This window comes from Pararge aegeria, chromosome 4, assembly GCF_905163445.1.
Source record: "Pararge aegeria chromosome 4, ilParAegt1.1, whole genome shotgun sequence".
Taxonomy (NCBI): domain Eukaryota; kingdom Metazoa; phylum Arthropoda; class Insecta; order Lepidoptera; family Nymphalidae; genus Pararge; species Pararge aegeria.
In genome coordinates this window covers 16,447,327-16,463,486 of record NC_053183.1, presented here as the reverse complement: position 1 = coordinate 16,463,486, position 16,160 = coordinate 16,447,327, and the positions used below count along the sequence as shown (strand labels likewise).

The following is a 16,160-nucleotide window of genomic DNA, read 5'->3' as shown; positions in this document are numbered from 1 at the left end:
CAATTATGAACACCGTTAAATGAACATGTATAAACACGTTCATTTAACTGTGTTTTTTAATTTAATAAGAACATTTTTCCTGATAATTATCTACGTAACTTTAAATTACGAGGATTATGGTCTGAAATAAATGGGTAATATTTGTAACAAGACCATCTCACAGTGCCGACGTAATATAAGTAAAAACTAGTTCTTAGCTCAATTGACTCTTAAGCTTTTTAGGAGTTCAATTAGGAGTACATTTAATAATTATACTGAATATGTGCTTATACGTTTTTTAGCTTAGCTTTTTATATTATTTTCCAGATACGAACAAGATACTGGAGACACGAGACCAAATTGCATTCATTAACGTAAAGCCACATTTAAAAGAAAATGAAAACTCAGCACAACGGTTCGTATATTAACCGCACTAATAGATTAATATAAAACTGTATTTAGACTAAAATAAAGAGTAATATAAATAAAGAGTTTGCAAAATCGTCTCACTAGAGCAAACAATTTTTTTTTTAATTTTGATATAAAACCTCACGTAGAAGCCACGTTCACTACGGTCTGTTTGGCTAAAGAAAAACCTACGTAAATAACAAATACTTACAATGAACACTGACATGTAGTCATCACTGGATTATATTTTATTTTATTATTTATTTCACACTATGGACCTTCTTGGCGCAACGGTGAGCGTTATGAATTTAAGTAGGAGGTCCCGGGTTCGATTCCTGGTCTGGTCTGGTAGGGGTCTGGTCTGGTAGGAGTCTGGAGTCGTGGCTAGTTACCACCGTGTTGGCAAAGACGTGCAGCTCAGTTAGTTGTCCGGTGCGATGTCGCGTAGAAACCAATATGGGGTAAGTAACATACTTCCTAACAGGTTAGCCCGCTACCATCTTAGACTGCGTCATCACTTATCACTAGGTGAGATTGCAGTCAAGGGCTAACTTGTAGTGGAATAAAAAAATAAAATTAAAAAATCTTTGTTCTCTAGTTGCCTAAATGAAGGGGTTTTTTTGACTAGCTTGTGTTCTTTGAAATTTACTACAATATTGGTGTCAACTTGTTTATTTTATTATAATCTTCCATCATCATCAAGGCATGTTTAATAAACGTTTCTTTACATTTTTTTTTTGCATAATACGGTAAAAGTTTATTTAGCTTCCTACACATACATCTCTCTTAAAAGTTTACCTCTGTGTACAATATCTACGTATTCCGCAGCTGCTGCTATTGTCTTTATTACAAAGCTGCTGGTACATTATGAATAATAATAATAACCATTGTTTATTTTCCAGTTACAGAAATAGTAAAGCTCGGAAATTTTACGATAGTATTCAAAAATGTAAGTATATATAACAATGTTAAATACTTGCTGAAGATGAACACTAAAATATTTTTTATTTTTATTTTGGTGGGAAAGCTGTATTGGTCCTCCACCCCTTGGGACGGACGCCCCCCTCAAAATTCAAAAATTCAAATTCAAAATTCATTTATTTCAAGTAGGCCTAATATAAGCACTTTTGAAACGTCAAGTCTGTCTGTGTGTAGTGACTCTACCTTCTTAAGGGGTATACCCAAACTACAAAACACAACGACATGTCCCTCTTGCTATCATGTCATGTTGGCTTTGTAAGACGCCCAGGGAATACGTTGTTTACCTCCCGGGCGTCTACCAACTGCTACACGGCTAGCATGGGCAGGAGACAATTATATCCCCCGGGAAAGGATATAAATTTATCTTCTCCCACAGCTTTATCAACTCTCAGAGCAATGGCGCACACGTGGAAAAAATATTGAAATAATATATGTGTATTGCTAAACGGGGGTAAACTTCTCCTATTCCATGTTCCAGTGATTTAGCAGGTGGGCTGGTTAAGTATATCCCTTGATGGAGATATAATCGGGGGATATAATCTTTTTCTCCCGCCCTTGCTAGCCCGGCTGAAGATGAAACCTATGTAAACCTTGTAATAAACCGTAAAATTCTTCGCTTATCAACTTTTATGAGATTACTAAAATTCGGCTCCAATTTTTATATCCTCTTAAGCACATATTAAAAACTAATATTAATGCCACAATTTAATTGCTTTCGTTTTTTTCAGTAACTCAAATTATTCGATGCGTAACTTACAAAAAAGATCATTATAAAACTCAGAAAGAAGCTTTTGATGCATCAATGAAATATTTACTACTCTTTGCTCATATGCTCGGGCTGTTTCCATTAAAGGAAAAGAATATACAAAAAAGAAGGTAGGTGCAAACCTTAATATATAACACTTTTGAGTTTTTAAATAAGTTATAAACCGCATTCTAGTGAGTGTCAGTTCGATACATTTATTTATACTTTTTTGGGTATGTTACTAAGATACAAAACATAACAATTCTTTTGCTTTGATATTTTAGATTTACCACTCGAAATAAGAATTCTAATATTTATAACGTTAATGTTGGGGTCACCAAAGCATTATGCTTTATATCAAGAAGCAAGTTTTAATTTCTTTCGTCTAATAGATTTGGAGAAAATAGACTATGACAGACACACTACTGATCCTATATAGCCAACCAATCACGATCAGCCCGTGTAAGTGTAGAAATAAATAACAAGCGCATTAGTTTGAGTATCTTGGACGAAAAATTTCTTAAAAAAAAAAACAAAAATACTTGTCTCTGTTTTTCCAGTAGAACAAATCGCGTATAATGTTCCAGTGTACGTTGTGATATATATATTTTTTTCTATTCAGATGGCCTTTTTTTTCGTGGAGATATGCGTATTGCATATACATGTGTGTTATACAATTGTTTGCGGTTGTAATGAGTTTCAGAAGTTTGGTGTCATCAACTGTTACCGTCACTAAAATTGGTAAGTACCATGAAGGTAGTGTCGTTTCTTATTAGGCTCTTACAATGCGCTCTCTAGCATCAAAAATAACTTAGCAATTGTTCGGTGTGAAATTAGCATACCTTGCGAAGGTGTATAAAGAATGACAACACACAACGGATAAGTTGGCTGCTTTTAATTTGGCGTTGTGAAGTCGACAGCTCCTCTTTACGTTATCATCATTATCATCAGGTGCCATCTTCTTTAAATTGAAGTTTGGCGGTCAACAATCGAAAAGCCGATATTAAGTGCCACTTTCTTTAGATCTCGGTAACAAAGTCCAATCCACCTCCTTATATCGTCCAAGCCTTTGCGTCTCTGTCGTCCTGGAGATCTCTTTTCAACACTTTACCTTCTAGTACAAGTCTTGGAAAAGAAAACTGTTCTCCTCTTTGAAAGTAAAGGTGGACATCAGTTCTCGTCCCACCTTACATAGCATTTAATAAATCGACATCTTAAATCAATTTTTAATTTTAGCCTGCAAGAGTGTATTGGACATTTTGAGAAACATTACTTTGGTTTGTCTGATTCGACTCTTTATTTCATGTAAATGATCCAGATCCGACGTAAAATAATGGCCTTGGTACTTCAGTTTCTTTACAATCTCAATATTCTTATCATTCAGCTTCAGATGGAAAGGGTGCTCAGTTTTCGATATTACCATGAGTTTGGTTTTTGCTTCGTTGATATTTACGTACTATTGTATTAAAAAACCTGATGTGACTTTGTTAGTTAGCAAACCTGTCATTTATACCAATTACATCTCATACTACTGACTGTCTTCTAAATTCATTTCAGGATACTTCGCATTCTATTTTACTACGTTCTTATCGACCATTTTCTTTATTTGGTTATCCACGAAATGGAATTATCTGATGAAGCAACTTGAGGCTGCGGAGCTCAGGGATTATATTGACCCCTATATTGAATTCAAATGCAATTTTGCCGTTTTCCTTGTACTCAGTCTTGCATTTGGTAAGTGTTTCGTTGCGATAATTTCCACCGTTCTAAAGATTTTTTAATTTTATACAAGCATTAACTCAATCTTACTTAATTTCCTTACACGATACATAGATATTAATAATTGTTTTCGTTCAAAGATTGTATTACAAAAATCTATTGCGAAGTTGTTGTACTTCTTTAAATTCCACACGAGGGATTCGCGTAATCTAAGCTCCTCGAAATAGGACTTACCTAACCGAATTATGTAAACTAGATATATATACTCCTCGACAATTTGAAGCTTTTAACGATAGCAAGGTGGAGCGGAACATACGCGTTAGCATAATCTTCGTCTTGCTTATGTACATTTGTATGCCTACCTAATGAGAAATTCTGCTAAGATTATTGAACATTGTATAAGGGTTTTTAGAGTCTCTGTCACTTCTTCTTTATCATTGACAAACCAGAATTAAGTAATGTACTCGCCATTAATGTACTCGCACAGTTAAATCAATGAAGACGTTTTCCAAATAATTAAAATTTATCTATGTAGCTCTATTCTATTATTATAAATGCGAAAGTGTGTCTGTTTGTTGCCTAAGGTAAATTTGGACCAATGCATAACTTTAATAAATGTGTTAAAATACATTTATTACAGCGAGGTAATTATACAATTGATGAATTTCTTAATGACAAGGTTGCTTGGAAGCATCCGGCTCCACTTTCATCTCTCACAAGATAGAAAAATGAATTTTAAAATGTAAAATGTAAATTGTTGATATTGGAAAAGAGCAACTGCTGAGTTTCTTGTCGGCTTCTTCTCGGTAAAATCTGCCTTCCGAACCGGTGGTAGAGTCACTACACACAGACAGACTTGACTTTTCAAAAGTACTTATACTCGTATTAGGCCTACTTGAAATAAATGAATTTTGAATTTTGAATTTTTGAATTTTATGTTCGGTTTAACCATTCAAATTTAATGAAAATTAACAGACATGTGGATTGCTTCCTAGAGATACCTACCATCCTAGAGAGGGCATCGGAAAAACTTTGTCCTAAAAGAACTGCTGGCTCACTATAACCGCGGAAAAAGTCGCGGGTAAGAGCAAGTTTTAATATAAGTACTCAATTTTTATTTAATTTTCAGTGGAACTCGTGCTTGCTGGAAAAGTAAAATGGACAATCGTCAAGGAGTGCATCACAGATGATACCAATATCATCGAACCATTAATACTGGCGAATTTTTACTGGATCTTCGACCTGGGTATACCTTATTCAACGGGTTTTGGAATTTATTTAATGGTAGGTAGAAGATCTAGAGTGGGTCGGAGTTGAGTGTTCATAAAACGTCCGGTATACCCCGGTGTGAAGAAGCTTAGAATCCTCTTTGCTAGGCCCCTTTCTGTTAATGAAAGCCCCGTAAAATAGACAAAGCTAAGTATCACACAACTGATAGGAAGCCTTTTAAATGGGCTTCCAGTATTCAGTGAGTTCCTTCAGTCGCCATTAACATCAAGTAAACACAAAGGCACTGATGAAGACGAACATGACAACACCCAGTCACAAAGAAAATGCGATAATCAGATAAGACATCGGTCTACCGGTCCCAACACTAAAAGTAACTTAATCAGTATAAGCTTGAAACCGTAGATGTACTGCTTTCTCGCATACAAATACTGGATAAGAAGGCAATATCTCGAAAGGCCCAAGAGATGACAGTACGCGTTGAAGCCTTTGAGTCTTTTGGAAAGCAAACTTATTCTGAAGATGAGGAACGGCCCACATTAAACCAATTAATAAAAGTAAGAGCGAGGAGGATTTGGCCCGAGAGCCAGTTTGGCGCAGCCATTCAAAGAAAAAAAAAATGGCTGCGTCCAAACTGGGTTTACATCCGTTACATTATATAATTAGATTTATTTTAAATATTGTGTTATAAATGTAACATTATGTATTGTGCTGAATAAATTGATATTGAGAATTATTAATTCTTAATATTGATACGTGCTATTTCGACGATTTAGAATAAGGGCACGTACTGTTTTAATACATGAATCTTGTCTTCAATACAAGGATCAGAACACACTTTCAATCGTTCTCCAGAATGGTAACCGAATTCACTAGATTTCACATATGATCACTTGATTCTTAGGTATTAGGTACATACACGTAAAATACCATCACGTTATGTTGTTACACACGATTACGATACGTTATTGTAAGACAATAAATTTCATAATATAAACAAGATACAAACAGAATCCTTATTAACACCTATACTCGTAGCGTAAATTTTTCATTATGAGTTTGATTTTTCAACAGATCCAGAACCTAACAATTACGCTGGGTTGGAGTTATATACATATATTTGTTATTTGTATAAGCTTGTACCTTTCATCTATTCTGGTACAGATAAATAAAGTTATCTTATCTCGGGAAGGACAAGTAAGTACATATAAATATCAATCCCAGCCTTTGAATGCCTGACTGCAGAGCATAAGCCACCTCGGTCATAGTAGAGGGAAGCGTAATGACCAAGCTTCACCGCTATTACTAGAGCTCACCATAGGTCAAAGGGCTTAGCATGCCCAAAAAATTACTTGTTATCTATATTTCTAATAATTGGATATCAGCTGTTAAAATTAAATAAAATTTTCTCGATAGGAAAATGTAACAAAGTTTCCTTAAACGAAATTACTATGCAGTAAAATTTTCTTACTAAAAAAAAAGTTTTGTGTATTAACATTTTGGGATTAATTAACAAATACTACCTGTATATGTATTTACTGATTATTTTTGTTACGCTTTATTGCGTTTAGGCAACTTAAATTTGCATTTGGAGCGGTCTCATATAATTTGAGGTACCGTTTTAGTTCGCAAAGTTATGAAACTGGATTTCAGTAATGTCGCGCTCTTAAGCTGATTATTTTTATGACAATATATACATAGTACATACATTAGCAATTTTTCAAATTCGCACACATACGAGTGCATACGTGACATACGTGAGCATTTTTCAGTACTTACCGCCAAGCTATTGGAGGAAACTACGGGAAGACTTCAATTGCATCTCACGATTGGTCCGTTGCTTCGACGACGCTATCAACACTATTCTGTTGATATCATTCGCGAGCAATCTTTTTTTTCTGATATTGCAACTTTACTTTATTTTAGCGTAAGTATTGTTTGATAATATTGTAAATACTAAGTAATAAGATTACAATAACTTTGCCATATTCTGCTACGTTAACAATTCATTTGATTCTAATTAAACATGCGATTTAGAAAAGAGTATAAAATATCATCAGTATCATTATCAACCCATTACAGGCCAACTAAATTAAGGTATTGCCCACAGTCCACCACGCTAGCCAAGGCTGACTTCACATGCAGGTTTCTTGCGATGTTTTCTGTCACCGTTAAACTTAAGCAAGTGAAACGCACGTAACTCCGAGAAGAGGTGCATGACGGAGTTTGAACTCGGTCCTCCTGCATGGGAAGCTGAAGTTATTACCACCAACATATTATGATGGTCGTAGGACTTTTATAAAGCGGTCCGACACAAACGGTCCTTCGCTTTTCATCTAGTCTTTTCCACCTACCCACCTTCTTGAGTTCATTATTCTAACCCAGCCCAGAGAGGTCTGGAAATGCAACACATGTTCCTGTATCCTTAAATTCTACTTTATCTGCTAAACCTAAAAAACAAAGTATAATAATATCTGACAAAATAGGTAGAGGTTTAGGTCCTATAATGAATTGTTACCTAAACCACTCAGTGACAAATATATGTTCACCGGGGGCTAGTTTTGATTGTGTCATTAATAGCCTAAATGAAAAAAATCTAGATAGGCATACAAATGTTGTCTTATTGTTAGGGGACAGTTTAAATGTCAAAAAGCATCAGATTATAAGATGCATTGAAAAATTACTGCTTTTAAATAACGAAACTAAATGTTAGTTTGTAATGTGTGCCTTTCCTTATTGTGGCACACTAAACTCAAAACAAAATGAACATATTTATAAATTAAACTTATTAATCTATAATTTGACATACCGTCATAGCGACGCAATTTTTTATTTTGACATTAATAAATTCACGTCATCATTTGTAATACATCACGTCACATCGTCATCACAAGAGACAAATTGTATCTGCCTAAAAAGTGTAAGCAGCAGATAGCGTTTTTACTAGCTTATAATTTAAATGATACTGTTACAACTGTTGTAACAAAGTCTATTGACACTTTTACAAATTGTACTTCAAGTACTTCTATTTCTATTACTGACCCTAGTACTTGCGCTAGTACTATTAAGAAATTTTATAATGATTTAAACTAGTTAATAAGACAACGGAGGAGCTCTGCCATATGAACATTGTACACCAAAATATACAGAGCTTCACCGGCAAAGAATTAGAAATAGAGCTGTTTGTGGAGAAACTCAATGTACATATTCTGTGTATAACTGAGCACTGGCTCACTGGTACACAAGTAGCAGTAAACATCAATAACTTTATATTGTCAAGTGCGTTCTTCAGAAGGACTGCCATTCACGGTGGATCTTTAATTTTTGTACGTAATAATATAATTTGTAAAGAACGAAAAGACATAGTTGGTCTTTCTGTTGAACGCATTGCAGAACTGTCTTGTGTGGAGCTGGAGCGATTTATAATAGTGAGTGTGTACCGACCCCCTTCAGGTGATTTTAGCGATTTCGAGAATGTCATGGAGGATGTACTAAAGCGTTTGTGTCTTTCTACTAAAAAAGTAATTGTATGTGGCGATTTCAATGTCGACATTTTACTAGAAAATGCAACAACTGCTAGATTGCTTAACTTATTTAAATGTTTTAATTTGTGTCACACTTTTAGTGAACCTACTAGAGTAACTGCAACTTCAGCATCCTGTTTAGATAATATTTTTTTCAATTGTGACATTTTAGATAAAAGAATAATTAATAATTTAAGGTCAGATCATTGTGGTCAACTTATTACTGTTTTAAATACTATCAATAAAAGCAGACAAATTATAAAGTGTAGGCCAATAACTAAGACTAAATTAATGCGATTCAAACGTGAAATTACTGCGAAAATCCCTGGTATTGCGTGCGAACATTTTCATCCGGACAGTCTTTATAGTGCACTATTTAATACTATAAACAACGAATTTAATAGAGTATTCAACTTTAAGCACATCAATGTCAGTAATAAATTAAAATTTAGTGACTGGGCTACTGTAGGTATATATAAAAGTAGGGAGAAGTTGTATGAGCTGTATGATGAAAAACAATTTAATCATACTCCAACTTTCGTAGAACACGTAAAAAAATACTCTAAAATATTTAAGAATGTTTGCACTAATGCGAAATCGCTACACATTAAATAGTATAATATAATGAAATCTGATAACAAAATACAAACAACCTGGAAAATAGTTAATTACGAGTCAGGAAAAACTAAATCTCGTGATGTGGATTTTGAACTTATTGTTGATAACAATAAAGTGACGTCTGACAGGGAGGTTGCTAATACTTTCGAAAACTTCTTTCAGAATGTTCCCATTTTGTTAACAGATTCTCTAAGCTCTTCACCAATAGCAGCTCAGCGTATATTGAGAGATAATGTTAAAGAGTGCAATGTTTTATTTAATTTTAAACATATATCTGCAATAGATATTGTAAAGAATTTCAGGTTATTAAAGTTGAAAAAAACCGGTGATCTGTGGGGTATGTCGGTGATGGTCATTTCTAACATTATTGACGTTATTGCCCCTTCTCTAGCTGTAATTTTTAATGAATGTGTTGATATGGGTATTTTTCCGAACCTAATGAAATGTAGTAAATTAATACCCCTTTTTAAATCCGGTCATAAAAATGACCTTAACAATTACAGGCCTATTTCAATCTTGCCAACTCTTAGTAAGGTCTTTGAAAAAATTATACTTTATCAACTTTTAAATCATTTTAATGTAAATAACTTACTTCATCCGGAGCAGTACGGCTTCACTAAAGGTCGTAGTACAACGGATGCAGGCGCAAGACTCATAAAGCATAATTACGATGCCTGGGAACGTTCGCAGAATGCCATTGGTGTTTTCTGTGATCTGTCCAAAGCATTCGATTGCGTTGAACACAAAACGTTGTTATTAAAACTAAGCCACTATGGCATCAAAAACGTTGCACTCAATTTAATTGCCTCTTATCTAAGTGATAGAGTTCAAAGGGTATGCGTAAAAGACATAAAGTCTAAGGGATCATCTGCCTTAATGGGTGTCCCACAAGGCTCAATTTTGGGTCCCTTATTGTTTCTGGTGTATATAAATGATCTGCCACACCATGTCAGGGGCACTTGTGAGATTGTACTGTTCGCAGATGATACATCTCTCATTTTTAAGACTGATAGAAACAAAGATAATTTTGACGACGTAAACCGTGCTTTGTCACATGTGTCAGACTGGTTTACTGTTAATAACTTACTTTTAAATGCAAAAAAAAACCAAGTGTTTGGAATTTGTTTTGCCTAACGTAAAAAAAATTGATAAAAACATCATAATAAATGGAGAAACACTTGAAATAGAAAACTCCACTGTTTTTCTAGGAGTGACCTTAGATTGTAAGCTACAGTGGGGTACCCATATAGAAAGCCTAGCGAGTAAACTCAGCTCAGCTGCATATGCAATCAGGAAAATTAGACAGCTTACCGATGTTGAAACAGCTAGGCTTGTTTATTTCGCATACTTTCACAGTATTATGTCCTATGGGATCTTGCTGTGGGGAAAAGCTGCAGATATTGAAAGTATATTTATACTACAGAAAAGAGCCGTACGATCAATATATAAACTTGAATCACGCGAATCGCTTCGTGAAAAATTTAAACAAATAGGTATTCTTACAGTAGCTTCGCAATACATTTATAATAATATAGTCTTTGTGAGGCAAAATATTACTCTTTATAAATCAAAAGCAGAAATTAACAATCGACTTACCAGAAACGGTCATAAATTAGTGATATCTGCATATCGTCTGCGAAAGGTGCAGAACTCCTTTGTGGGGTTGAGTATACGCTTTTACAACATTACAACATGATTCCTAAGGAAATTCTTGACCTACCAATGCATACATTTAAAAAATGTGTAAAAACGCATCTAGTACAGCGAGGTTACTATACATTTGATGAATTCCTCAATGACAAGGTAGAATGGAAGCAGCCAGCCTCGCTCTCATCTCCCGCAAGATAGCAAAATGATTGTAAATGTTGATGTTGGAAAAGAGCAACTACTGAGTTTCTTGCCGGCTCTTCTCGGTAGAATCTGCTTTTCGAACCGGTGGTAGAGTCACACAAACATGCATACTTGACGTTTCAAAAGTGCTTATAAAGTAGGCCTACTTGAAATAAATGAATTTGAATTTGAATTTAACGGACTGCAAATCGTTTCATACTGCGGTTCTGTCTTTACCGGTCCAAGGTCTCCAATCCAGAATATTTGTCCAATTAAACTCAAAACTTCATTATTTGAATAGGTTGTAACAACCAAACGTGGCCTGAAATGATTTTATTTGCAGAAATGGCATTGAAAATAATCTTTGCAACAATTCCTACAAAGAAGGAATGGGCGTAACACCTAACGGGTTAGTATTTAACATTCAATGAACGAAAATAATTTGATGTAAGAATAACGTCATATTCATTTTCAGAAAAATCAGAGCTTACGCGGTATATGCCGTCATACTTATAATGCTCAGATCATTCGCAGTCGCTCTCTTTTCTGCAAAAGTCAACTCAGAATCTTTGGTTGCGGCTCCAACACTGTACAGTGTACCATCACCAACATATTGTGATGAGGTAAGCAAGGAAATAATATTATCTTGCAAAAACTAGTAAAAAATAAATAAAATCCAAAAGAAGAAGAAACATCCAGGCAAGACATAAAGAATAATTTTGATTGGGATTAAGAGACGAAAATAAAGGCATCTAACCCACTTAATTTTACGACTGTTTTTCGAACAGGCGGTTACTCACTTCACGCCATTTAGCAGTTGACAGCAATTATTGTACCTCTAATATTCTAAACGTTTACAATAAAATGAGGAAAATGGGAAAATGTTGTGAGGATTACGCTGGTCGGAAGGGAAATGTGCGCGGGACGTTTTAACTGTTCTTGGTGTAGACAGGTAAAACTTTCGAATTTGAAATTCTTAAACTCTTAATTCATGTAGATAGGCCTACTTGAATTAAAAGTTTCAGAATTAGAATGTGAAAGTTTTACTTCAGGCACCTCGGTAATATACGTTCGTTAACTTGAAACTAAAGCTAGCAAAGTTTTTAGGGGTGAAAGAAAAAATTCTAAAGCTGAAATAAAACATCAACAATATTAAATAATACTGCTACTAAGAAGAAGCCGTTTTAAGTTAGTGCATTTCGAAGTCAAGCTTCTTTTGTTTTGGTTTACGTTCCTGGAATTTTAAGAATTGCGAATTGGCATTTGTAATTATTAAGTCTCCTAAAATTGTAACTATACAATATTTACATACTGTATTTACTAGTTTTTGATAAGTTAACTATTTTATACTCATCTTTCAAAACTCCTTGCAAGAAATACTTAAAGAATTTGAAAAATGAATAAGGCTATCTTTTTGTGCAAATATTTGTTTAGTTTTATATGCCAACTTACGTTTTTTCTTAATGCACGAAACTGAATAAAGCTTCCCGTCTTATTTTTCGGTTTATTTATTTATTAAGCACACTTAAAATATACATATATACCATATACAGTAATAAATTTGTGCAATATTCTACACATTCACTTATATGTACATCGATAACCATGACATTCACAAAAAAATAGTAATGACATGTAAACACTTCGGTTCAATTCATTTGCCACCCACCCACTAAAGATTCTCATATACGGTTTCTATTTACTTTCGAGCCCCTTAAGTTGTATTTTCCTTTCACAGGTTCAAAGGTTCATTGAACAAATACGCGGCAATACCGTGGCCCTGACTGGTCTCAATTTCTTCTATGTAACTAAAGAACTCATTTTATCCGTAAGTTTGTTTATTTATTTGAGTTTAACCGAAAGAGTGTATTTATATATTATTTTGACGACCGTCTGGCGCAGTGGGCAACCCTGCTTTCTGAGTCCAAGGCCGTGGTTTCGATTCCCACAACTGGAAGAATGAATGTTACTATTAATGTTATTATTATTAACTTAATGTTTATATGATGAACATGAATGTTTTTAGTGTCTGGGTGTTTGTATGTATATAAGTATTATATAAATAAATATATTAGGACAATACACACAGCGCCATCTAGCCCCAAAGTAAGCGTAGCTTGTGTTATGGGTACCAAGATGACTGATGAATATTTAATATATATATAAATATAATCTTTATCGATACGTGTCACTATATCACACAGAAAAATTAAGAAAATATATATAATATATATAATAATTGGAGTTTACTCCTAAAAATCGATTTTCATATAAAGGCGCCCAGTATGAGAAAAATGTGAGACGTAAAATCTACTGATGAATGACCTCGTTACGTTTTCGCTTTGCGACGTTGCATGCCCGGCAACTGTGATGCGCGAACATGCAACGTCGCTTTCTTTTTATTAACTTATTTGCCTGTCAAGTTGTTCACGTCTGTTTTCTTATTGAATGCAGACATGGAAAACTTTTATTTAAGCTATGGCTGTTTCAAATTCATCAAGAACAGTTTTATGGTAGTACCAAACAAACTGATATACCTACACACTTTCGTATTTAACCGGTAATAAGGGTATTTTATTCACCTGGCAACACCCTGCACTTACCGTAAGATTGTTATAGCCAGACTATTTCGTTAGCCCTCTGTACGATTATCCTTACTCTGTGATGATATGATATACACACTTTCGTATTTATATATACACTCGGTGCGTCAATTATTACTGTAAAAAAAAAGAAACTCGAGCGATCAAGAATCATGAGGGACCAACTTAAGATAGATTTAAAATGTTTAGAACAACTGTATTTATTCTTACACTGTGTTATTAATATAAATGCTGCTAGCTAAAGTTTTTTTTGTTTACTATTCAAATTGGATTTGAACAGCTCTGTTGACGCGCTTCTGTGTTGGTGAGCAAAAATTGCGTCATGCTCTGAATAAAAGAGAATATAAATCTTTTGTATGATTTAAAGTACAATGTAACTTTAGAAGTAGATCTAAAATGCAACGTTTGCTACTTGATACCTCTGCAGTGAACTGGGAAGTTACAATTCAGAATTTACCAATTGAGCGTCAATTGATCAAAGGTATCCCCCGGCTAGAATAGATTAAAGAGTACGTAGTTTAGCATTATTGACGTGTAGTTATAATTTTGAATTTAATATTCTTTGATTTGAATTTAGACTGGGCAGCTTACTTTTTATATGTCAAATGTCCTTGGCCTGGGGAATAAGTTTGAAGTTTTGACTATATAAATATGTGCTAAGAAGCGGGGGTAGCGCATTGGGGGTAGGAGCTCGACTTCACTTTCGGTGGTCCGAGTTTGAATCCCAGCACGCACCTCGTTATGTGCGTTTCTGTAATTAAAAATATCACTTGCATGCCTGAGAGTTCTACATAATGTTTTCAAAGGTGTGTGGAGTCCATCAATCCGCACTGGCCCAGCGTAGTAGACTACGGCCTTAACCCCTCCTTATTTGTGGGAGGAGACCTGTGCTCTGTAGTGGGTCGGTAATGGTTTGATGTGATGATGATGATGATGAATATATTCTGATATTCAGGCTTTGTTCATCAGCAAAGAGGGCTTACTATCTTCGCTTTAAGCTGTGCAATTAACAAATGACTGTTTTCCTCCATACCTCCACGTATTTAAAATAAATATAAATATACTACGACAATACAAACGTCGCCATCTAGCTCTAAAGTAAATGAAGCTTGTGTTATTGGTAATAAGAAAGCTGATGAATATTTTTTAACGAATATAGTTCACATAAATACTAATAATATAGAAATAAACAACCAGACACTGAAAAACATTCACGTTCATAACACAAACATTTTTCCGTCGTGAGAATCGCACCCACGGCCCTTGTCGCAGAAAGCAGGCCACTGCGCCAACTGGCTGTCTCAATAAGGATTATATAAAACAAGAGCGTCAAAAATATGAAACTAATATTACTCTATGCTATAGTATTAAGCCCCGGAAATCTCATGGTATTCTTATGCAAAACAACATAAACAAAACATATTTTTGTAGATTAAGTTATATTTTTGTTTTCGTTGGTAAAAAATACTTTTGTTTGCAGGTTGTTGGAACTATTGTGACTTACGAACTTGTTTTATTGCAGTTCGGGAAAGTTTAATAACTATAAAGTAAAGTTTAATGTAACTCAAATTTAATACAAATATACAAATTATCAAATATGTGTAATTCGTTTTTTTTTACCGTTTAGGTACACGCTTATATCTCAGCACATATTTACATCATTTAGATTTGTAGCGACAGACTGAGAGACAATTATAATTATGATAAAATGGTAAATTTACAACATTATTTGGCTCCGACATTTAATTTTACCCGACTTTCATGAAAATTAAAATTTTTAATTTTTCAATTTTATATATATTTTTTAAGTTGAGGACTTAAATATCACTTGTTTTACCTGTGAAACCTGCATGCCGGATATTACTCCATAATATTCTCAAGGGCCAGTGAAGTCTACAAATCCCCTTCTCACTCTGAAAGAAGATCCGTATCATGTAATGTGCCTCCGAAAATAAATGGAGTTTCTTATCAAATTTCTCCTTAAAATGTTATGACTTCTTCTTGCATTGCCGTATCCTATCAGAGGTTGGCAACCATTATGGATATATAGATTTTGGACGCAGCTGCACGGGACAACGATCGGATACTTTTCCCGAACCATTGGCGTAAATTTTTCAGCATAAATGTTATGTGGCTATTTTTCCCTGACTTGAAGGAGGTCATTTTTATTTTTTCCCATATTATGACTAAAATACTCTGACTTCCGCTTTTTAATAGTTTTAAGTATTCCAAGATCTTTGCTTAGGCTCTGTAATACCGTGTTGTTCTAACAAATACGATTTATTGTACACCAAATAAGTACAAAGCATTACAACATTAAAAAAAATACAAAATTAAAAAAAAGGTACAATAGGCGGCCTTATCGCTTAAAAGCGACCTCTACAAGGCAACCTACCAAAGTACATGAATTATTCCTTACATGCTGTAATGAATACTTCATGTGTAATTCACGTTTATTCTCAAGTTTCCGAAATACCGCATATAAAATCAATGGTCATCCAAATATAGGCGCAAAAATTTGAAAAG

At 34.4% G+C, this 16,160-nt stretch overlaps 1 protein-coding gene across 1 annotated transcript; it reads left to right on the top strand.

The window, feature by feature from the left end:
* The first annotated feature begins 843 nt into the window (after window positions 1-843).
* Window positions 844-15,171, top strand: LOC120637549 (gustatory receptor for sugar taste 64f-like). The gene is made up of 5 exons (XM_039909374.1): window positions 844-848; window positions 11,375-11,440; window positions 11,507-11,654; window positions 12,770-12,859; window positions 15,115-15,171. The coding sequence occupies exons 1-5, from the start codon at window positions 844-846 to the stop codon at window positions 15,169-15,171; spliced, it is 366 nt and encodes a 121-aa protein (XP_039765308.1).
* The last annotated feature ends 989 nt before the right edge of the window (window positions 15,172-16,160 follow it).